General features: G+C 41.0%; 2 protein-coding genes across 3 annotated transcripts in view; one reads left to right on the forward strand and one right to left on the reverse strand.

Moving 5' to 3' along the window:
• LOC139208073 (kinesin heavy chain-like) overlaps positions 1 to 340 on the forward strand; it is an 18,527-nt gene extending 18,187 nt beyond the window's left edge. The window contains exon 24 of the mRNA XM_070837626.1: positions 259 to 340. The gene's annotated coding sequence lies outside the window, so the exon portion shown is untranslated. The remainder of the gene's footprint in view (positions 1 to 258) is intronic.
• Positions 109 to 19,454, reverse strand: arhgap15 (Rho GTPase activating protein 15). 2 transcript variants are annotated; one of them, XM_070837627.1, is made up of 13 exons: positions 19,395 to 19,454; positions 17,200 to 17,374; positions 15,586 to 15,663; positions 14,505 to 14,648; positions 12,246 to 12,335; positions 11,725 to 11,823; positions 11,370 to 11,505; positions 10,303 to 10,437; positions 9,966 to 10,064; positions 9,292 to 9,369; positions 4,015 to 4,149; positions 3,787 to 3,892; positions 109 to 2,435 (listed from the first exon to the last, which is right to left on the reverse strand). In XM_070837627.1, exons 1-13 carry the CDS (start codon positions 19,406 to 19,408, stop codon positions 2,252 to 2,254), a joined length of 1,473 nt encoding a protein of 490 aa, XP_070693728.1. In that variant the 5' UTR covers positions 19,409 to 19,454; the 3' UTR covers positions 109 to 2,251. The 2 variants fall into 2 exon arrangements, with proteins under 2 accessions (XP_070693728.1, XP_070693729.1); XM_070837628.1 differs by lacking the exon at positions 19,395 to 19,454 and adding an exon at positions 18,677 to 18,720.
• Between the last annotated feature and the right edge of the window lie 4,697 nt (positions 19,455 to 24,151).

Here is a 24,151-nt window from a genome sequence, read left to right on the forward strand (position 1 = left end):
CGTTTGGTGGCTGCTGGCTGAGGTGATCTACTGGACCAGTTCCAACACTTTTACTACCTACCAGTCACTCAGACACCAGGATGAGGACACAGAGGATCATGGGTAAAATGTTGTGTCTTTTAATGTTTAGGAGTTGTGCTTTCTGATGCCTGATACATGTTTAGTATAAAGTGTTGGATCTGTGAATAACAGTCTGGTGATCAGTTTTGTTAACATCAGTCTGTGTAAATAAAGGTTTATCACTTTCTGTCTTAACAGGTAGCCGATGACTCTGAATCAGTTTCTTTTTCTGTGGATCTTTGCGGATTTCTGAACTCTCCTGCTCTCACCACTCTGCCTTTACTGGAACCAGTCTCCTCGTTTCGACCACTTTCCACCTTAACAGCCGTCAAGTGCTTTTTTTCCTCCTCTGACTGTCGTTTCTTTTCGGACAGTTCTGGTGCTCCACGTCTGGTTGTCTGACTGGACAAATTCAGTATGAGTTTAATGTGTTAAATAACCAGTTTAATGAGTATCTGGAGTTATCAGGAGCTGGATGATGATCAGCTTTTATGTAGACTAATCTTGTGTTTCTGTTTTCGTTGTTGTGGAAAACCAAAATGTTCACAAATGAATGAAAAGTTGGGAATGCTAACAGTAAGTGAGCACTGCAGGGAAAAACTAGGCCAAAGTGATGGCACAGTCAACATTTTCACTCATGGATTAAAAAAGAACTCTCTCATAGTTCAACTTAATTTGAGTCCAAGTTTAGACTAAATGTTCACTTATTTTTCACAGTATTTATGTGTTGGTGTCATGTTTGACCTTTTGTGTTCTGGTGAATGTTTCCATTGGTTTTTTAACAATTCACGCTGATTAAAGATTAAAGGATACTTTCCATGGATGTGGAAAATAAATGAAGGAACAATACAAACAACCAGGAACAACTCAGTAATGTTACACTAAAAACATTACAATAGTACAGAATAATACAGAAATAAAAAACAATGATTACACTGCCAGGAAATAAAAATGTATTCTGAAGGTAAAATGCAGAGACTTAAGACAAAATTTTGAGAGAGAAGTTGAATTTTTACCAAAAGAGTTCCAGTATTATGAGCTGTACTCGTAACTTTAAAAATACATCAAAACCTCAAAATGTCATAAAACTTTATTGTAAAATTCTGAATTTATCTGGAAATTTGACTTTTCCTCAGAGATGTTATTTTATTTATATATATATATATATATAGTTTGAATTTACAAACATGGTTAGTCTGATACTTTTGACTCATAAATTATTATTATTTTTATTCATTATCATATAAAAGTTACTGAGTAATTCTGATTTCTTGATTTTTAAGAATGACCAATGTTTTTTTCATTCCTAATGTTTTATGATTTGTTCATTATCCTGGACTGAATGTTTTTTCATGCTGACATTGATTGTGTTTTTCAATAATTGATATGTATTTTCCAGGTTTTACTTGTTTGGGAGAGTATTGATCAGCTCCGAGTGCTTCTTTCTGTGTAATGTTTCTACGGTGTCGTTGTAAACTGTTGTAACTGGAGTCATGTGAAGCATCATGAACATCCTGAGAAGCACATCAGGTTTCTGTCTTGTTATTAAAGTGTGCTGCTGGCTGTGTAACAGTGTGTGTTCACTGAATCTTCACATTTTAAAGCTCCACCATCACCTGACATGATGCAGATTAATACACCACAGTATCTCCTATATTTATGGTCTAACCCTAACCCCCCCCTACAATCTGTTTTTGGTTTGTTTTTTTAAAGATTTGTTTTTAGTTGTAGGTAAGTTGTATCAGCACACACAACATATTAATATATTATATTAAGCATGATGTAATATTAAACTTCCTCCATTCATAATAAACAGGTCAACCCACAGCTCCAAATTCAGTGTCCAGATACAGTCTGAGGCACTTTGAGGGCAGTTATTCTCTTCTCTTGTGAAGCCAGAGAAACAAACAGGCAGAACATGAGAGAACATGAACTCCACACAGGAACCCAGAATTTCTATAGGGCAACGGTTATTATTATTATGATCAAATACTGATCTATTTGTGGTAATTAAAGAAAAATCTTCTAAACACTTTGTACTGATCAGAAACCATCAGTTAGTTTTTTACTTTCCAGCCAATCCAGGTGCAGCTTCTGTTTCCTGTTAACACCTGGGGGGTCATTTGGTTCTTTTTTAGCTTTGATATGTAAATAAGAGTCTGTCAGATGGTCAGGTCCACTTCAGGACAATTTACATCCTGTCCAGGCTGAAGATTTCTCGGCTCTCAATGAGGATGAACTCCACGATCTGGTTCTGGTAGACCATGTTGACAGCCATGTTTCCTGCATCCAGCTCGGGCCACATCAACGTTGGTCCAAAAACGATGCCGATGCCTTGAGTGGACATCAAGTTCTTCCTGGAAAAGGCCAGAACTCTAAAACAAACAGCAGAAGGAGCAAAAACTGAATGGAAATGTGGGAACAAGGAGGAGTTTAGAACATCGACACTAGCTGCCAACGTCGGGCACAGCAACAACCAGGCACAGTGTGTTAGGATCCTGTTTTCTGTCTCCCCCGTTCTTTCTCCCCCGTTCTTTCTCCCCCTACCTGCCACCTGAGCAGAGGTTACTCCAGGTCACTCCGCCCACACACCTGCAATTCACACACACACCTGACACCAATCCCCAATCAAGCCACCCACTCCTTCCCTGCCTACATAAGCCCAGCCCAGATCACCACTCACTGCCAGATTGTCCGTTGCACTAGGTACACTTCAGGCTCCTTTCTCTAAGACTTCTTGTTGTTTTGCTCGTGTTTGCTCTCTGTCCTGGTTCTGGTTTTTGTCTCCCTCCCTCGTCTGCTCTCCCATGGTCTCCATCCAGATCCTGCTTCCTGTTCCACCTGGTTGTCTTCCCCGGTCCCCACCCCGCCCTGCTTCCCGCTAGCCCCTTTTCCCCGTCCTTGCTCCTATCCATTGGTGTTAATAAACCCATCTGTCTCCCAACCACCCAGTTGTTCTGTGTCTGCATTGTGGGTTCAGCTGGTCTAGTTCCGCACAACACAGTGAGCCCCATGCACCAAGACCTAATCATCCATGTCATAATAATGATGAAAGTAATTATCAAAAATATTCTAAATGATAAAAATGTTAACGTAATTTAAGTAATATAATATACAACCACAGAATTGAAGAAGATTCAATAACCAATGATTATTTAATTTTAAAATCTGGTTTCTGGAATGATCTGTCATCCTCCCTGAACAAAGTGGACAGTTAATCAATCTTTAATCAATCAGTTAACCCCATGAATCTGTCGTAGCTCTGTTTCGCTCAGACAGGTGGTGTGCTTCATGGGGAAGAGTCCGTCCAATCAGATTTACTGACACCTGTGAGGGGTGGTACACCTCTCTCTGTCTCTCTCTGCCCCCCACCAACACAGACCCCATCAGTCTGAGCTGCTCTTTGTGGAAAGTGTCTTGAAATAACACTTGTTATGTTATGAATTGGTGCGATATAAGTAAAGACTTAACCTGGTTAACTTGTCCGAACTACACAGACACAACGTATCAGTCCGTCATGACAAATAGCCCCAGGATTAAAGATGGACTCAGCTCAACACTTTATTTTGAAAATTATTCAGCAAAATCCAAACCTACATTATGGCTCTGTGTTTAGGGAAATTACCTTAAAGCTTTTAATTTATTAATTAAATTTTTTCTGCCAACTGCCCAATTACAGAATGGACCTGTGCCGGTGTGGCTCAGGTGTATGTGCAGCAGGCGTACCTGTGCAGGTGGCTGAAGAGTAGCTTCATGGTGTCCTGGTTGGGTTTGGGCAGCTCCTGGATCAGTTTCTTCACAGCCTGGACTTTGCGTTTGGATTCTTTGACCTCTGTTCAGACAAACCACAGCAGTAGACTCTGATCCCACGTTAACAAGGTCACAACAACATATTTTTCTCATTTTGAACTCATTGTACATGAAGGTTTTTTCCTGTTGTGTGGCTTCACTCACTGATGGCCTCCACAAAGGGCTGGAAAAACTTGAAGGGGAATAGCGGCTCAGGAAGCTCACGGAAAAACATCTTGAGGGCTCCGGTGACGACATGGATGTCCTCCCACAGAGCGTGGTCCAGGTCCAGATCCTCCTCTGGGGGGGACAGTACAGACAGATGTGATCATTTAATAATGTTTTAGACTATTCAAACGTACCATGTGGTACGTTCGGTCTGATTACAGTAATAGCCTTGGCTACATTTATTTAGGCATCAGGATGTAAAGAGTTTTTTTTTAAGGGTTCACAATATATAAATACTGTTAAAATGACATGTCTGGATAAAAAGTATAAAAACTGTCATAATCTTTACAGTTTAAAAGGTTAAAGGTCGGAGTTAGTTATGTACATGTGTCAGCACATGTAGTCAGCCTAAAATCTTGGTTAGCAGAGTAATATGTCAATCTTTGCATTGAGTGGACTATCCTAAAACCAACAGCCAATCAAATTAGGTTCTCAGGTAGAGGGGGTGGGGCTTAGTCCTAAACCGTGTGAGCTTGTTCACCTTCAAGTGAACTTGGAGGATCAATGAGAGCAATAATGTCCATAACTTAGTGTCTGATGACCATTTATCCTACATGTAACCAGGGTTGAAATCACTGTTTAGCCCAGTGTGTGTTTTTCCCACTTTTTTGAATGTACCATGTCACATGACACAGTCACATGACAAACTCCCAATCACTTGTCTCCGAGGCACTATATAAGCTGCCCTGACCTCATGTCCCTTTTGGTTGTGTGGGAGAGAGGCCAGGGAACAACAGCTACAGGTCAGGTTTCCAAACAATTTCATACCTTAATTCAAATATCATGTATTTTCCTGGTTTAAATCATGTTGTTTGTAACCAACCATTTAGAACCAGACCATTGCATGTGTGTTGGGACCTGTTATCTTGTGTGCCGTAAGACTGAACTGCTGAACTGGTGAGTTTTGAATTGTCAATTAAATGTGATGATGGATGATGGCCTGTTAGCATTAGCTACAATGTTAGCATATAGGCTAATGCTAACATAAGGGTCTAGTAACTTGTCGACACTTACAAGGCTGATTTTGGATATCAATGTATCATGTTAATATGCTAACATGCTAACACAAGATTGTAAATGCATGTCTGATTCTGGTGTAATTTATACTATTATATGGTGAGACATGCTATGTTAGCGTAGCATTCATTAGCTTTGTCTTTGAGTTTTCTAAATGGATTGTTTGGTCCATGCAGGCCAGGTGCCCTGTCTTGGCACCAAATCCAAGATGGCAAGCTAGGAAACAAGGCCAGGAGCCTGAAGAGAACTTGTTGCAATCAGTTTCACCTGGCAGCCTGCATACTCTCCCACCTTCTCGATCCGAGCATTTCACCACATTCATATTTCTGGATTATATGCATTTCTCCATCATTACTCCTCAAACCCAAAACCCTAACCCCAAACCCTAACCCTGCTTAAAACAAGCTGTTGCTAAAGTGCCCTGAACGGACATGTGGACTTGTTACTTAGCTGGTAAATATATTAGTGACTGAGAGGAACAGGAGATCCCCTGTGGAGGACTGAGTCCGTCCTGCTGGGGTGTTGCTGTTTCTTCTGCTCTCTGCCGGTGTCACCGTTTAACTGGTGGTGGATTAGGGTTAGGTTACCATGGCAATCTCAGGACCTTTATTTTTGATGCGGGAGTAGAGAAAATCCTCACAAGAACGTCTCTAGAAGTTAATGTAACGTTAATGCAGAAGTTACTGTGATGTAGAGTTGTGTATAAGCTTTTGGATCCAGTTTCTACATCACATTCCCAAATAACAAATGTAGGTGGCCGTGTTGATGCCTGACCACAACACTGTAAATGTTAATAAATCTCCAAATGTTGTTGGTTTGACATTGGTGATTAGTAATGTGTCCGTAGTCTGAGGTATAACATTATGTTTCTGCCCAGCTTGAACAGAGATTGCTGTGGCAAAGTGAAGTATGTTCAGATTAACCAGTGACACAAGTAACATCAGTTGTGTTTTATATTAAAGTCTTCAAACATGTATCTCAGCATGAAATTCTGCAGTATTCAGCACACTGTCCTCTGAATCGGACACCAGACTAAGTCTTGTATAGAACTGTGTTGATTAACACATTCCTCTGACTGAATGTTTCCCTTATAGTGTTATACTGTTACAGGGACTGGAACAGTTCACTAGCATAAAAGGAGCTGCATTAAGCTGGTTTGAGTCCTATTTAATAGATCAATTTCAGTTTGTACATGTTAACAATGAATCCTCTGTCCACACTAAAGTTAGACATGGAGTTCCACAGGGTTCAGTGCTTGGACCAATACTATTTACCTTATACATGCTTCCTCTGGGTAATATTATCAGGAAGCACTCCATTCATTTCCACTGTTATGCAGATGATACACAATTATACTGATCAATAAAGCCAGATGAATCCAATCAGTGGGCTAAACTCCAAGTCTGCCTTAAGGACAAAGTCCTGGATGAGCAGCAACTTTCTGCTGCTAAATTCAGATAAAACTGAAGTTATTCTGCTCGGCCCCAGACACCTCAGAGGCATCTTTTCTACCAACATAACTGCTCTGGATGGCATTACTCTGGCCTCCAGCTCCACTGGGAGGAATCTGGGAGTCTTATTTGATCAGGATTTGTCCTTCAACCCCCACATTAAACAGATTTCTAGAACTGCCTTTTTCCATCTACGTAATGTTGTTAAAACCAGGTCCATCCTGTCTGGAGATGATGCAGAAACACTAGTCCACACATTAGTCACTTCCAGGTTGGATTATTTGTGTTCCTTATCAGGCTGCCCCAATAAGTCCTTAAAGAATCTCCGGCTAGTCCAGAACGCTGCTGCTCCTGTTCTGACCAGAACTAAGAGAAGAGACCATCTTTCTCCTGTACTGGCTTCTCTTCACTGGCTTCCAGTCAAATCTAGAATAGAGTTTAAAATCCTTCTCCTCACCTCCAAAGCTCTTAATGTTCAGGCTCTATCATATCTTAAAGAGCTCATAGTACCGTAATACCCCACTAGAGCACTGTGCTCCCAGACTGCAGGCCTACTGGTGGTTCCTAAAGTCCTCTAAAGTAGTGATGGAGCCAGAGCTTTCAGCTATCAGGCTCCTCTCCTGTGGAACCTCCTTCCAGTCTGGGTTCGGGGGGCAGACACCCTCTCTACATTTCAGAGTGGACTAAAAACCTTCCTTAGTGATAAAGCCTATAGTTCAGGACTGGATCAGGTCTTGGACCAGACCCTAGTTATGCTGCTATAGGCTCAGACTGCCGGGGGACTCCCATGATGCACTGGGCTCCTCTCTCCTCCTCTTCCTCTCCATCCTGATGCTTCATGTCTCTTTAATGTCTGTTACTAACTTGGTATCTTCCCCGGAGCCTTTCTGTGCTTTTCTCATCTCTCACGTTCCTGTGGATCCTGGTCCTGGTTCTCCTGCTGTGGTTTTCTGGTTCCTGTGGATCCTGGTCCTGGTTCTCCTGCTGTGGTTCTCTGGTTCCTGTGGATCCTGGTCTTGGTTCTCCTGCTGTGGTTTTCTGGTTCCTGTGGATCCTGGTCCTGGTTCTCCTGCTGTGGTTCTCTGGTTTCTGTGGATCCTGGTCCTGGTTCTCCTGCTGTGATTCTCTGGCTTCATGAATCACTGATGCGGATCATCGGCCACTCGTCATGTTTTTCAGTGCTACCATATTGCTAATTTATTATTCACACTCCTATTGTCAGTGCTATAGCTGCTGTTAGTATGTTGGTTGCTGTTCGTGTTCTCTCTCTCTCTCTCACACTCTCTCTCTCTCTGTCCAACCTCCACCCAACACGGACCCTGACAGAAAGCCCCCCCTCTGAGCCTGAGTCTGTTCGAGGTTTCTTCCCGTTAAAGGGGAGTTCTTCCTGTCACTGTTTCCTAATATAATATCTGATGCTGCTCATGTGGGGATTCTTGTATCCTTAATTTTGAATTCCAGAATCGTTGGTCTCTCTCTAATTAAAGAGTTTGGTCTAGACCTGCTCTATATGTAAAGCGTCTTGAAATAATGCTGTTATGAATTGGCGCTATATAAATAAAGATTGATGGATGTGGGAAGGTTTCTACCATCATACAGCCTATAATCAATCAAATAAATAATGTTACTTTACACAAATATTGAAATGACAAGAACATTTAGTTAGCGACTTAGTGACATTAGCGGTGTTTTGAACAGGCATCGATACAGTCACCCACAATGCCACTGTCTATCGTCCTTGCTTTAAACTAACTCCATGTAATAGCAAACAGTTTCTCTGTAACGTTTATGTCTCTAAAGACATCGACAAATTAATGTGATGGAAAAGCAAAGTCATTGGAGTGTTTATTTCGTTATTTGACAAATGTTCTTAAAACGACGCGCCCCCGACACATCTGTTTTACGCTCAGGAATATCACCAGTTAATCCAACACCCGTTAAACCGTCACACCGGCCACCCAGGACTCAACGCCCCCCATCTGGACTGTTCCCGGGATTTGTAAGCACTGATAACTTTGCACGTGCGCTGTTATTTTAGTGAAGCAGCCTTTTTCAGCTTCTAACCTTTGTGGTAAGAATCTGATTTTATCTTGTATATTTTATTTACAGTTGTATGTATAAGGAAGTAAAAAACATTAAAGGCATAAAATGAAGATGATGCTTCTCACACTTTTTACTTTTTCAGTTATGAACCACCTTTACTGAACCTTAACTAAGAGCTGTGAGTGACAGAACCCACTAAAAAAAAACCTCGATCAGGGTTTATTTGCTATGAGCGGGCAACGTGGGAAGATCCTCCACTGTTTCTAACTCTATCTGTCCATCTCCTGGTGTCTGAATGAATGGTAGGTAGTAAAAGCGTTGGAACTGGTCCAGTAGATCACCTCAGCCAGCAACCACCAAACGGGCTGCAACGTGATCCTTTGGGACAACTGCACCTGATCACAGTAGGTCCACTAAAAGTGCTTGTTTGATCCACTGACAGGCTCAGAGTGTTATTCTAAGTGTGTGACCGCATCATGGAAAGGATCCCTACAGAGAGAGACCTGGAAGATCCTTTTGGTTTAACCACAAACAGCCGTTATATTGCTCTCTAACCCCAACCACTGCTGTTTTTGTCAATGGAGTCTGGTAGCTTTGAAGAGAGTTATACTGATTCTGCTTTGTGCCCTTTGGATGTAATTTGTAGGAGACAGTGAACATACACTTAGAGCGAGAGAAGGTGTCAAGTATCTGTTGAACCGACCTTGATCGACAATGAAGCGAAGTTTCTGGATTGTGGCCAGATTTCCACTAACTCTGTAGATGCCGTCAACTTCCAGACCTGAAAACAAACAGTCAATGAAAAATACATGACAAAAAACATGAAGTCACACCAAAGGTCCTACACATTAAATTGAGGCCTTTCTAGACCGGGAATTGGGCGCCCCTTTAAATCACCATTAATGTACATTTTTACTGTATCAATTTATGAAATGTATGTGGTGTTCATGACTTTAAAAGTGGACATTTTCTGAAAGCTCTGAGTTCTCGAGTTATGAAGTGTTGCTGATGTTTTCAGAAATGGTGGAGGTTAATTATTTGGTGTTGATGTTGAGTTAATATGTTGGAATTTTAGTCGCCTAGAGTTTTTCTTGTCTGAGAATTGATGTTCTCAGTGGCCTCACATTTCCTGCATTAACGCTACTTTACCTACTTATCTTCTGGACACCTATACCGAGGAATCTTCTGGCGTCCAGGTTCAGAGGGGTTTTATACAATGGCTTTGATGTCATCCTTTGTACTTCTCTGTTCAGACTGCTGGCCTCGCCAGCCTTCAGTTGCAGCCTTGAGATGACGCCTCAGACAGACACTAACCCACCACACATAAGGTCTAATCTCTGTTGTATTTTATCTGTCATCGGCTGCTATTGAACGTACCTCGCTTGTCAACAGCATCCAAACAAGTCTGGACAAATTTTGGCACTGTGGTTCCTTCGCGCTCACAAAGAGACAACAAATGGCAGCCGAAAACTCGATCTGAGACAAACAATATGACATTAATGATTACTGTGACAGAAGGTTTAATGACAAATCGTCAATATTACAGCAAGTTCAATGACTGTTGTAGACATGGCTATCTGCTGTGTAACACAACATGAAACACAATGAAAGTGTGTTACAATTGGACAGAGTATAAGAAGAGGATTCTTGTATAGTCTCAAACCTATTTAACGGCAAATGTAACGGGCTTAGTTTGTAGAGTAAAAGCAGAAACCTTTGATGAGGCCTTTCTCCTGCAGAGTCTTCATGGATGGACGTCTGGTTATGAACTTCTTTAGTCTGTTCTTCACTCCATTCTTGTCAGCGCTGTCGGAGGTGCTGTGTTTCAGCTTGGAGCTGCTGAACATGTCTGCAGTAAATACACAGAAACCTGAAGTCACTGAGTTTTTGTACATTTGTGTTCAACACTTCAGTCTATAAACTCTACATGTGACAAGCTGTTCTTTTATAAAGTATTTGTGTTTAGCATACAACCAAGCAGGTTACAGAGCACCATGGTCTTCCATGTGGAGGGTCTCTGCCTCCTGATGTTCTGTAATGGTCACAGTGTCCCCTGATGGACATCTGTCCAGTCTTGTCCTCCATGTTTGTCTCAGCAGCTTTTTGCTGCTTTTTTTTTGTGCGACTGAACCAAAACAGTAGTTAAAGATGCCCATTGGTGAAAATCAAGTTTTTAATCTTGTTTACATGCCCATGTGGTGTTTTTCATCTGCTACAAGACACATTAGGAGTGAAATAAGCAGCCAACACTGAACTTGTCTACTTTGACACTGCAGTGTACTAAGAAAAGTCTAAGAAATGAAGGCAGTCTTGCGGGAGCTCATGCACCACAAACCTAAAGAATCAATCTGGCTCATGGATGGGGTGATGCTTCACATATCACTATGTGCACCTGCTTCAGTGTTGTTAGCCAGTGGAGAAGCCAGGTGTAGCTACTTATAATCATTTTGCAAGATAGCTTAGTTTCACTATTTTAAAAACACTGGCAGAGACATGTATTATTTTCTGCTGCATTTTTAGAAAAGGAGTGAGCCTTCATTTCTTACCAAAGGATGCAGAAATCAGAGAGAAAAGGGTATAGTTTAGTTGGACAACTTGTAATGTCCCAGCTGAAGTGTCAGAGAAATCGAGGGTTTCCACGAGCCATTTTCAAGAACACTTCAGGAAAATAAACTCAGTGTTTGGGAAAGAGCTAGACCTTTACTTTGGCAGGATTTCTTCAATGAAGGAAGCTTGTAGTGAACGGCATGTGCTAACAATGGGACTGGGATGGGTACTCACTGATGGAGCGTCTGTGGACTGGGTTGCGCTGCTTGCCAGTGGGGGAGGCGGAGCCATATCCAGGTAGGGAGCTGTGTCTGGACAGGTACTCTGTGCTGTTTGACCTCCGCAGAGGAAAACCTCCGTCTGCTTTAGTCTGAGCAGAACAAGAGTTACAACCAGTGACAGGAAGGCTTTTATATCACTAATATCCACTATATTCACTATATAATATATGTGACTGTTTGTCAGAATCCAAACTTATACAATATCTTGTTTCATCTGACCAACTGGAAAGGACATTGTGTAAACAATGAATCCAAAAAATGGATAATGATAAAACTAAAAGCCAGTTTGAAAGGAAATGAGTTCTTACCGAAGAATCAACAGTCTTTCTGATGGCGTCATACCATTTACTGGCAGTGGAGTAACTGTCAGCCTGCAGGAGGTACTCACTTCCTGTGCTTGTTGTGATCTGAAATGCATGAAAATGACGAGTGAAGTCAGGTGCCAACAGGTTCCCAGAGGGGAAAAAGTATATGCATTCATTTAACATGAACAACTATAAATAAATTTAGGAATAAAAATGATATTCCATTTTCGCCATAACTTGATTACATCACAACAGTCAGTGAGAAAATCATTCTCTGGTCACTCTAAACTGAATGTGCATTAAGTGAAAATGTCTCAGTAGTTTTTGTCCAAAGCAACATTAAAAAAAAGAGGTTCTATCCAAGGAGAAACCTTGCGTCTGATAAAGATCCAAATGTGAAAGTGAGACATGTATGTTTGTTGCAATGGTTTAGAAAAAGAATGCATGAGTCATATTTGTCAGTTCAGCACCTAAACATGACTCTGGATTACTTGTGTGACCATTGAAGTGCTCTCGTAGGTTACCTGGAACACATTTTTCCTGCTTGACTTTTCTGTTGTCCACTCGATAACAGCTCCACAGAGCTGAGCCACATCTGTCTTACTTCCTGGTTTCTAAACAGAGAGCAGACATGAGGTCACAGGTCACCAAGAAAGATCATTAAATTAAAAGTTAAATCTAATTTAATCCTCGTTTCACCAGTGTGTATGATGGAAACAGCAGGGATGATGTGGACTACAAATATCTTTTTTGATTTTGAGCACTTTTTTGATTTTGAGCACTTTCCAACTATGTATAACAGTTTCATGCTATAATTAAAGCTGCAAGCAGCGTTGGAGGGCCCTCGCTCCGACCCGTCCCCGGACTCCGACCCTTCCACGTGAGGCAGAATGTTCATGTAGTTTGGACAGCGCGTGAAGGACTTAAACGTCACTTCCTGCGTCCCCTATGTTGTGCTAGAAAACGGCCGCTAATGACATCCTATATTCCAGTATATGTAGTGTTGACTACACTATGAAGGTCTTGAGGCTGTGCAGACTAAACATGAGAAGTGTGAAACACACTGGAGAATCTACAGTGAACTTGGAAGAACTTTCAGTGCCATGGTGAGACACTGAACTTTGACAGCTCGCCACGCCCAAACCGTTAAAGATAATATAAAGCTTTTGATAACTTTTCATCTTTAATATTTGTTCTGCCAGCTGACCAAGTATAAATCGCTGAAATTTTGACAGTTGATTCATGTTACTTTCTGTTGCCACAAGGTGGTGCTGTGACTTAGAATGAATATTGATATGTAGACGTGTTCAGGGCAAGACTCTCATCAGACATGTGAAGTTTGGTGCATATTGGATCACGTACAGTCAAGTTATTAGCAACTTCCTGTTTGATGGCGAGGCACCGAATTTTGAGAGCTTGCCACGCCCAAACCGTTAAAGATTATACAAAACCTTTGATAACTTTTCATCCTTGATATTGTTTCTACCAGCTGACCAAGTTTGAAGTCGATGGCTTCAACCCCCTCGGACTAGTTCGTTCATTTACGACCCCTAGTTCGTTCATTTACGACCCCTATTTTCCACAAATTTTGACACGCAATTCAAAACAGCCAACTTCCTATTTGGTTTAGGTCAACGCTCCAAGAGGCTTTTTTGTATATCTTGAAGAGATACATGTACCCACCAAATTTCATACATGTACATAAACCACAGTTCCAGGGCTGACTTTTGGTGGCGCTGTAGAGCCATTTTTTCACGCCCATATACGAAACCTATAAAATACGAAAATTTTCACCATGTCTGAATTTTGTGCAAATTTTCCTGACTGTTCATGCATGTTCAGGCCCCCAAATTTGCATTTGTTTAGGCACAAGGAAAATAATAATAATCCCAACAGTTTCAACTATGTTTCCGGCCCCCTGGTCAGCTCGTTTTTTTGCCAGTTCACGTATTTTTTCCAGGCCTACCTGCTCGGGGCCTATGAGGTCAGTACACCTCTTGGTTCTTGGGTACTTGCACGTTTCCTCCCTTGCACGTTTTTCCCCCATGCAGTTTCAATAGGGTCCTCGCACCGCTTGGTGCTCGGGCCCTAATTAAGCGACTCCACCTTGGAGTAGCTATGAAAAATATTAAATTAAATATTTTGTTTAAAAATGGAGGATTGTCCATAATGAGCTGATGAGGTTTGTAGCTGCTGTAGCACCCAGACACCCTTGTGTTTTTTCTCTTTAAAAACAGATAGAAGAAGCCACATTATTGTCAGTGCTATAGCTGCTGTTAGTATGTTGGTTGCTGTTTGTGTTGTCTCTCTCTCTGTCTCTCTCTCTCTGTCTCTGTCTCTCCACCCAACATGGACACTGACAGAAGCCACCCACATTGAGCCTGGGTCTGTTGGAGGTTTCTTCCTGTTAGAGGGGAGTTCTTCCTGCCACTGTTGCTCAATCTAATATCTGATGCTGCTCATGTGGGAATCCTTGAATCCTTAATGTTGAATTCATGAATCTTTGGTCTCTCCCTAATTAAAGAGTTTGGTCTAGACCTGCTCTTTATGTAAAGCGTCTTGAGATAACGCTGTTGTGAATTGGCGCTCTATAAATAAAGATTGATTGATTGATTGATTGGTTGACACAAAGGAAGTGAAGACGTAACAGAAATCGATAACAACAAAGTAGAGATACTCACATGAATTGTATTATTTAGCAAAACAGATACTTAGTTCTCTTAATAAAAGAGAGTAGAGAGACAGAAAAAGAAAAAAAACAAAGACATGAAGTATTTTCCTACCTGACTAGTTTCTTGTTGTCTCTCTTTATAAAATAGCAGCTGGTCTGAGGTAAGAACGCTCCACATCAAAGTCCAGTTCTTCCTGTGTTTCTTACCGCCGTCAGAGATTTTAGCCACATGCAGGTGTTCACCTTTTAACTCCACCTGGACACACGTTATTAGAACATAAATAGGAAATAAGCGTGAAATAATTACATGTTCACTTTAGGCAAAGTCAACCAAACTCTTTAATTATGAGAGACCCAAAAATATGTTTGAGTTTATATAACCGTCTGTACATTTGACTACTGCTGAAGACCCTCCTCTTGTCCCTACAGCCTTTTTTAGTGGCCTCTCTCTGTCATGTCTCGTCGTGTGTGTTAAGTTGTCTGTGTTCACTTGTGCCTAGTCTTGTCTCTCACTTCCTGTTTTATTTTGAAACCCTAAACTCTCCTCTCGTTTCAGGCTGTTTGACTTCCTGCCCTTGTGTGTTTTCCCGCCAGTGTGATTGTCTGCCCCGCCCTGATTGTCTCCACCTGTTCCCCATTACCTTGTGTATAAGTAGTCTGCGTCTCCCTTTGTCTTGTGCCAGATTGTCTTGTCTTGTTCGAGCGTCAAAGGTCTCTTGTGTTAGTAAACCAAGCCATAGTTTTCCATGCCATGTATATAGTACGTATCTTGTCTCAGTAAGTATCTTGTTCAATTAAAAGTTTGTTAATCTGTCTCTGAGTGTCTTGCTTCGTGCATTTGGGTCCTCCCTGTCTCTGAGCCCTGTGCTTAACACTCTCCAGTTCTTGGGCAGATAGTACCTGGCAGAGTGCCAACCTTTATATAGTGTTTATGGGACGTTATGTCATGTTAATAACAAACAGCCACATGCCTCCAGTTTATTATGAAATGGGACTGATCATTCAGCTCAGCTCTACCAGAGCAGATCTGGATGGATAAGAATGTTTGGCTCATCTGCAGCCGGCTTCTCTTATTTAAGAGAATGTGGCTGCATGAGACCCATTGGATCTGCACCATAGGCCTCATATGTCACTGGTTTTGAGACAAATAACGATTGTAGGACTCAAATAGAAATGGTGAGACATGTACTCACTAATGGTTCACAAACGCCAGCTCCTCCTCCAGGCATTAAGACATTGTGCTGAGACTGATTCCTGCGATGCCGAGAGACCTAAAAACAGAAAAAAGTAAGTCCACTGTTTGATGGAGATTCTTATTGCAAGACCACATTAATTCATGTTGCATCCACACTCAAATGGGATCATAAAGCTGAAGCTCTTCTGGTTAATAACTGTCACACAGAAGTCAACCACAGGGTGGAGCAGTTGACTACAAGTTACAACAAGGCATCCTGTATCACCTCCCTTCCTAAGATATCAAAACATTGAGAAACATTGTAAGTGAACACTGATCTCAGTGAAACTCGATCTGTAAATCTCTGCAGAGAGAACACATAGCCTTAGCAATAGGCTATTCTTGTTAATTCATCACGGTCAGTGATGAGCCGGCCTGGTATGCCATGTCGTGCAAACAGAGCCTTGCACCTCAGGATGGTGGATTGTGCTGAAAGGTCAGGGAGCGATTGACCTCCCAGAAGTGTTGAACCACCATGAGCAGGAAAAAGGCTCCTGCTCAGTATCTGTCATGGACGTGTGATATCATAGTGTCCTTATGCTGTCCATGCACATACTCATTGCTCACATAGCACTATGCAAAAGCCTTTGACTTCCCCTTGTGTGTTAGATCAGAAGAGTGTGTCACAGGCCTGCCTGTAGCAAGGCTCTTGTTCAACTAACCCCAGCTGGGCCTAGTGTGAACAATGACATTTTCTAAAAGCAGGGCACGGTCTCGCCCATGTCTTCAGTAAGTACCACAATACTTGCATTAGATGTGCCTCTCATGCTCTTTGCTAGATGATTCAAATGGCCTGTTTGTGGGCCGCCATCCTTGCCACTGACCCTTCACCACATTCAGGCTCTCCCTGGGCCGAGACCTGTCCAGTGCTTTAAATGTATTGTCCATAAACTGGCTGGCATGGCAGATCTCTGCTGTAGATGAGTCTCGCACACTCATCTGTCATACTAAGAACAAACTTCTGTCTTATGAGCTGGTCTCTCAGGTCCCCGTTTTCACATGAGGCTGCTTTTTCTCTGTCATATGACAAATGCATCAAATGTCTCCCCCATTTCTTGTTAAGACTGATTGAAACCCAGGTTGCCCTTGTAAATGTGGCGACATTCATTCCCCATCAGCCTCCTGAGCATCGCTGCTTGCACATTTGCTGCGTCGGGCTGCCAACAGGTAATCCTCAAGCTCTGCTTGAAAACTTGCCCAGTTGCTGCTCCAGTCACCACTCATCTTCATATGTTCTGCAGGTGGAATGGATGACGCCATCTCCTCCAGTTAGCTAGCTAATATTAGCAGTTACAGTAAACAAAGTAAAATGTCCTAAAGTGCGAGCCACGTTAATGAATGAGCTATGCTAAGCTCACTTTCAGGTCCAAGTCTATCAGGCAACAAGTTGCAATTTGGGGCATAAAAGACACCTGCCAGACTGTGTGCCACTACTCCTGTTTCAGATGGTTCAGATGGAGGCATACAGCTGGAGCTCTTCTGGTTACTAACTGTCATACTGAAGTCAGCCACAGGATGGAGCAGTTAACTACCAGAACCAGACATACTGTAACAGTTTTCGTTGTTCACGTACAGGTTTCTGGGGAAGATCGGATTCCTGTAGCACCATGGACTTGGACTGACTTAGGCGTTCTCCAGAGTTATGTGAGCTCTTAATGCGCATCTGCACAGCTCCTTGCACCACTGTGCTGCGCTGTGGAGGCTGAGTCAGTGGAGGCTGCTTTACGGCACTCTGGAGGTTTGTGATTCTGTGGATGAAAACACAAATGCAAGTCAATGGGAACTTTTCACAACATTTTGTTATTTTGAAAAGTCTGCTACCAACATTATTATTATGATGCTCTGACACAACAAATACCTGTACATTGTGAATGTACTGGATATTGTATGTGTACATAGACATGTTCTCACAAACCCACAGTTGTATGTTTTTGTAAACTTTAGAAGGAATGTGCATGGCTAAATCTTTGAGCTGTGTATGCATAATATTCAGTATATTCTGTCTACGTTTAGGATCTGGAAAACAACAGGCGCCAGTGTATACAAGAAATGTTCCATCTCCAATCATGACCTGTAAGAAGTGTATCAAATATGGAACATTTCTATATAAGTCACACATTGTCAATAGTTACTACTAAACTACTACTAAACAAAAGATTACTTACTGAGAAATAGTTCCATCTTTTATACATTTTATTTCATTACTTTTTTTTTGTTGAAAAGATGTGGCTGAAGATTCAAAATTGAAAGACAGAGAACTGCTTGACTTCTTATTTGAGTTCCTGTTTGCAGCTCTGATTTCTTCACCGTGGTTACACAACATTTGTCCTTCTGTCAGTCAACAACAAGGAAAACATTGCACTAAAGAGACTAGAGCAAGTTTTAATGATGTGTTGGAGTGCAGGTCCTACAATTTAAGTTGAGGCTTTTTCCAGACCTGGAATCAGAGTTTTTGGTGTCTTAGTCAATGTTGGTTCAACAGCAATGTTACACTAAGAGACACAATCTGTCTTATAACAAACTGTCCAAGAGAGACCAAACAGTGGATGACAGGACTCTTATTTTATTCCTATATGCTCACAGTCAGGCTGTATGTAAAGACTTTTACTGGATGTTCATTCATTCATTCATTCATTCATTCATATACAGTTCAGACACGCAGACACATGACTAAGAGAGTTCACATGTAAAAATACACAGGCAGAATCCAAAAACGAAGAGCATCAAGACAATAGAAAGGACATGATGGGGAATCCAGAGTAATAAGACTGGAAATTAGAAGGAGCTGATCCATTTAAATTCAGAAGGAGGATTTTGAAACCAGCTCTGGCTTGTGTCGGTAACGATACAAAGACATCACGATAGGTATCATATCATCAAAAGTGTTGAATCTGTTAAGAATTGGCTGCTGATTTTGGATGGAGTCATTAAATTGTAAAAAGTAAATTAAAAAGTAATTACAGTGCAGTAATGGGCTCTGAATGTTATGTAAGAATGTACAAAGATTTCAGTGAATAAATAAAATAAAACATGACAGCTATGTTACATACATGAATACTGTATTCTTTATATTAATGTGACACCTACAGTTCAAACAAGTCAGTCGTTGAGGTTAAGAGACTGAAAACAAATGAATGCAGCAGAAATGATCAGGTTTCAGGAAACAGGAACAAAAGCAGCAGAGATGAGGTGTCCAGTGATGTTAACTTCGAACTGCAGTAAAAACAAAAAAACCCATCTAACTTTCAGCAGATATTTGAAGCATCGCTCAGTCCCGTCAGTTTGACCGTATTAAGCATTGGACTGTGAGCTAAAACCACATGATACAACAGTGCAGCTGCTGCTGTAATACTCTGCTTAACTAGCACGATGAGAACTAAAGCTTCATTAAAAGGAAACAAGCTGAAACTCTCAATCCGGAAGTTGGAACTCCACTCTTGCATGATGTCTTATTATGACCACCTCACGTCATGTGAACAGCAGAGTGTAAACTGTTAAGTTGTTTTCCCTACCCAGAGGATGTAGCTTCAACTTCATGACATCTGTCCAAAAAACAATCAGCTAATATCAGGGGGTCTATAGGAAAAGTTCAGATCGCTTCACACATCAGTGAGTTTGGGCCTACAGACGAGTAAATCCAAACAAAGTGTCAAAGTGTCATCGCAAGTAACGATGTGGAATAACCTGCATATAGACCCCAGCACTAAAACTACAAAACTGAACCATGAAGTCAGAAATCCTGACTAACCTCATCTCATGTGACCTTACCTTGTACCCGCCATCTCTGTGTGTCACTGATCACAAAAGAAGAGACGCAGAGAGTTTAGGTTTGACTGTTAGAGGAAGTATGATTCATCACGTGGTTTCTTCAAACCAGCCGTCTCTCACACTACAACTGTTGCAACCTCCTCATTTCCTGAAGAAGAAGAAGCTAACCTCATCTCATGAGACGAGACAAAGCCACTTTGTCACTTGTGTCAATTAGTGCACAAACATCTGCAGAGACATGGAGCAACTTTGTCTCTTACACATTTGTTACAGAAACCTGCTGCTAAATGCTGGATATTGATTTCTGGATAGGTCACAGTAACAATGAATCAGATGTCTTCTTGTACTTTTGAAGTGCCTCTGGTAGTTGTCAAAAACAGAATTGCTTGTTTAAGCTCATTTTACTTTTATTTCACATATAGTCTGACTTAGTCAGTGATTCAGGTAGCAGCTTTCAAACATATATAATATCTGATGCTGCTCATGTGGGGATTCTTGAATCCTTAATGTTGAATTCCTGAATCGTTGGGTCTCTCTCTAATTAAAGAGTTTGGTCTAGACCTGCTCTTTATGTAAAGCGTCTTAAGATAACACTGTTATGAATTGGCGCTCTATAAATAAAGATTGATTGAGATAACGCTGTTATGAATTGGTGCTATATAAATAAAGATTGATAAAAAACACGCAAGCTTAAATTTTAAACTTTAAAGGATTGTGATCAAGAGCAGGATATTTTACAGTGTAAAACACCTGACATCTTTTATCAGCTGACAACTAGGTGATGGTGATACTTAGGAGTGAACAGCCCAAAACTGCTGATGCTGACACTATTCAGTTTCCAGCAATGCATTCTAAACCAGCTTTCAGCAATCCTAAAACATTTCTTCAGAAATCGCATTCTCTAGCTGTTCTTCTCATTCTTTATTCTGCAACATTCTGTAAATTTTTTGATTGGAGACAGTGTGTGTGCGCATGTGTACGTGTGATCTGAGTTGGACAGCAGTCGGTTAGATTAGGGTTAGGGTTAGGGGGAGTCAGGGTTTTGCCATAGACAATAAATGGAAAATCTCTCCCCCCATATTTTGAATCCATGTTTGTATCTACTAGATGCGAAGTTGGAATTTGGAATTCCACATTCCTAACCCACGTTTGTATCTACTAGACGGAAAGTCAGAATTGGCTTCAATTCCAACTTTTAATTCGGTTCCACATTTTCAAAAATCCTGAAGATGGTGCCATTGTATTTTTGAGTGATTCCAAGTTGTAATTTCACATTCACAGCTACATTATTGAAATCTATATTCAGTCTAAAACAACTGAAATTATTGTTTTCAATGCTAAAATCCATATTTTTATCTAAAATCACTCAAATTATTCTGTTTTCAAGCTATATTGCTCCCATCTATATTTCAGTCTAAAATCATCCTAAATATTTAGTTTTCCCTGTATTTTCATGAATGAGCTCAAATACATGCAACCAATCCCATTGTACAACAATATCTCAATTAAGTTGTTTTCAACCTATTTCCCAGGGTGCTTCAGCCAAAAAGTCTCTTTAATGAGGGCTTCCATTCTAGTTTTATTTTTATGTTGTTCAAGTTGACTTTCAGAGCTTTAGCCTGTTGCTGTGAGGAACTTGTGCTTGCTTAACTTTTCTTTTTTAAAGTTATTTTTTGGCCTTTTTGCCTTTATCATAGAGGACAGTGGAGAGAGACAGGAAATGTGGGTAGAAGAGTGGGGGAATGACATGCAGTAAATGCCCATGGGCTGGAACCGAATAACGTGACAATGCAAAGGGCTAGAGTCGCGGGGCCAAGTGTTGCTGAAAGCTTTTGAAGAGCTTTATCACATATGTCAGAACGAGGTCTGTAGCTCATTGTTTTGCAGCCGAGCCCCAAATTGCTTCAAACTCAGCAGGCCCATGGACCTCCTCACACCATATGGCTGAGCCAGGTGAAAAGGAGAAAGCTGCTCATTCTTGGTTAGGGTTAGGTGCATTGTCCTGAACCTGCTCCCAAAAGGGAGCAGAAGACGCCGCCGTCGTCCACCCACAAGATGGCAGAATTGGGGGATGGACCGAGCACCTCCTGCTCCCTTTTGGGATAGGGTTAGGGTTAGGGTTAGGGTTGGCGTCTTCCACCATATCTGACCGTCGTCCACCCCTCCTCAAATCCGGTCATGTCAATTTGGTCTTTGTTATATGTTAAATGAATTTAAATTGTTGTTATAGAATGAAATCAAATTTTATATGTATTAATTAATTAATTAATTAATTAATTAATTAATTTAATAATCAATTAAACTAATCAATTAAACCAAAATGAAATCAAATTATAATCTAATCAAATTCCAATTAGGCTAATAGGGTTAGGTGAAATGGGTTGAACCGCCTCCCTAAGGAGACGGAGGTGCACGGTCCTTCAACACGGCAAGCCTGCTGGGACGTCCTTTTTGACTTTAATTCTCCTTTTTTAGGCTTATTTCTCATTGTTTTTGTTTTAATTTGTGTCCCATTCTTAGGTTCTTTTGGTCTTTTAATTTTAAATTTTAAATTTTTAAGTCCAATTAGTTAGGCTTCTTTTTCTTAAATTAGTTAGGCTGTTTTTTATCCCATTTTGGGCTTTGTTATCCATTATTTAGGTTTTTAATTGTTTTTATTAATTATTAATTATTTATTAAGTTATTAATACTTCTATTAAATTAAATTCAAATCAAATCAAAATTAAATTAAAATAACTCCCCAAATTAACCCTGTGCCTCTTGCGCGACGTTTCGGGTTCTTTTACCCTTCTTCAGGCTAGGCACATCTTAAAAAACCCCATGAATTTAGCTCTGAGATGTTTCCACCTCAGAGATCCCCGGCCGAATGAACAACTAAAGCTGCTTCCCTATTTATAGGTTCCGCCTATTTTGGCTTTTTAGAAACTCTTTTTAGTTTATCCAATTTGGCTTTTAGTTGTTTTAACCCTATAAATGCTGCTTGTTTTTAACTATGAACTATTTTAGCCTATTTTTACTGTGTTTTTAAATATTTTAAGCCTATTTATTAATTAATTAATTGAATTTTAAATGTTAATTTAATTTTAATTTTTAAATTTTTAACTTAAGTAAATTAATTAATTAATTAAATTATATGGTTAGGGTTAGGGAAACTTAGAGGGTAAGGGTTTAAGATTAAGGGAAGGAACTTAGGGTTAGGGTTAGAAATAAAATCAAGTGGTTAGGGTTAGGGCTAGGGTCTGGGTTAGGGTTAGGTGTTAGAAAATTCTCTCGATGACTCCCCCCACCTCGTCTGACGACTTGGCAGTTGAAAATGGGGAGCCAAAGGCAGGGCACGGGCCTACGCACGTCGCAATATCTCTCTTTTCCCGTCTATTTTTCCTCAACAGGTTTGGTAAGTGTATTGGTTTCTTTCTCTTTCTCTTTTACAGGTTTTTGGTTTTCAGGTGAGTATCCTTACTTTCTTTTCTCCCTTATAGGTTTTGGTTTTCAGGTAAGTATCGTTATTCTCTTTTTCCTTTTCAGGTTTTTGTTCTTCCGGTAAGTGACGTTATTTATTTTATTTTTCTGGTAAGTAACGTTGTTTTTTGTTTAACCTTCTTTATCTAGGTTTAGGTCTTAATGTAAGTGGAGATAATTATGTCTAATCTGAAAAATTTCCTTTGTTTTACGGGTTGGTATAAACGTTTTTTTCTTTTTCCTTCTTTTCCAGTTGTGGTTTTTCCGGTGTGGATTGACGTTGTGATTTCTCCTCCGGGCTAAGGTAAGTTTTCAAGGTAAGTGATATTTAAAGTTTAAGGAAACGTTAGGATTAGGGTTAGGGTTAGGGTTAGGGTTAGGGTAAGGGGGGTAATAACCACGATCGCCGAAACGGCGATCCTCAGACTGGCCGGTAACTGAAGAAGCTTGTGAGCTAGAGAGTTGAGGTTTTTCCTACCCCCCCATTTCCATAGGCTGTCTTTCGTTTGGTGTGTCCCCCTAGTGGCTGTGACGTCGGGAAGTGGGCGTAAGTAGCGAAAAAAAGTTTGTTTTTGTTGTATCTCCGGAAGGGAAGGTCGTAGAGAGACGGGACCAAGCCTGGCGTGTTCAGAATGGCCGAATTATGGCAGGCGGAAGTGGTTTGCAAAGCGCTAGGAGGTGTGGTTTTCAAGTTATAGGCGTTTGAAAATTCCCCATAGAGTTGAGTGAGGTGAAATTTTTCAAAGTGTTTTTTTGCAAAAAGTTCCCCCAGAAAGTGTTTAGGAGCGCGTTTCAGGCCATTTGGAGTTGATTGGAGGGTGTCCTGGAGAGTGTTTTTTGGAAAAGGGTTAGGGTTAGGGTTAGGGTTAGGGTTAGGGTTAGGTAAGGGGGGTAATAACCACGATCGCCGAAACGGCGATCCTCAGACTGGCCGGTAACTGAAGAAGCTTGTGAGCTAGAGAGTTGAGGTTTTTCCTACCCCCCCATTTCCATAGGCTGTCTTTCGTTTGGTGGGTCCCCCTAGTGGCTGTGACGTCGGGAAGTGGGCGTAAGTAGCGAAAAAATGTTTGTTTTTGTTGTATCTCCGGAAGGGAAGGTCGTAGAGAGACGGGACCAAGCCTGGCGTGTTCAGAAGGGCCGAATTATGGCAGGCGGAAGTGGTTTGCAAAGCGCTAGGAGGTGTGGTTTTAAAGTTATAGGCGTTTGAAAATTCCCCATAGAGTTGAGTGAGGTGAAATTTTTCAAAGTGTTTTTTTGAAAAAAGTTCCCCCAGAAAGGGTTTAGGAGCGCGTTTCAGG

Source organism: Pempheris klunzingeri, chromosome 10, assembly GCF_042242105.1.
Source record: "Pempheris klunzingeri isolate RE-2024b chromosome 10, fPemKlu1.hap1, whole genome shotgun sequence".
Taxonomy (NCBI): domain Eukaryota; kingdom Metazoa; phylum Chordata; class Actinopteri; order Acropomatiformes; family Pempheridae; genus Pempheris; species Pempheris klunzingeri.

What these genes read in the sequence shown, in the direction of transcription:
- arhgap15 (XM_070837627.1), bottom strand. An exon ending in CCGATCTTCCCCAGAAACCT is followed by an intron (nt 15,664 to 17,199) that starts GTACGTGAACAA and finishes TTCTGTTTTTAG; the next exon opens with GTCTCTCGGCATCGCAGGAA. An exon ending in GCCCTTTGTGGAGGCCATCA is followed by an intron (nt 3,893 to 4,014) that starts GTGAGTGAAGCC and finishes TTGTCTGAACAG; the next exon opens with AGGTCAAAGAATCCAAACGC.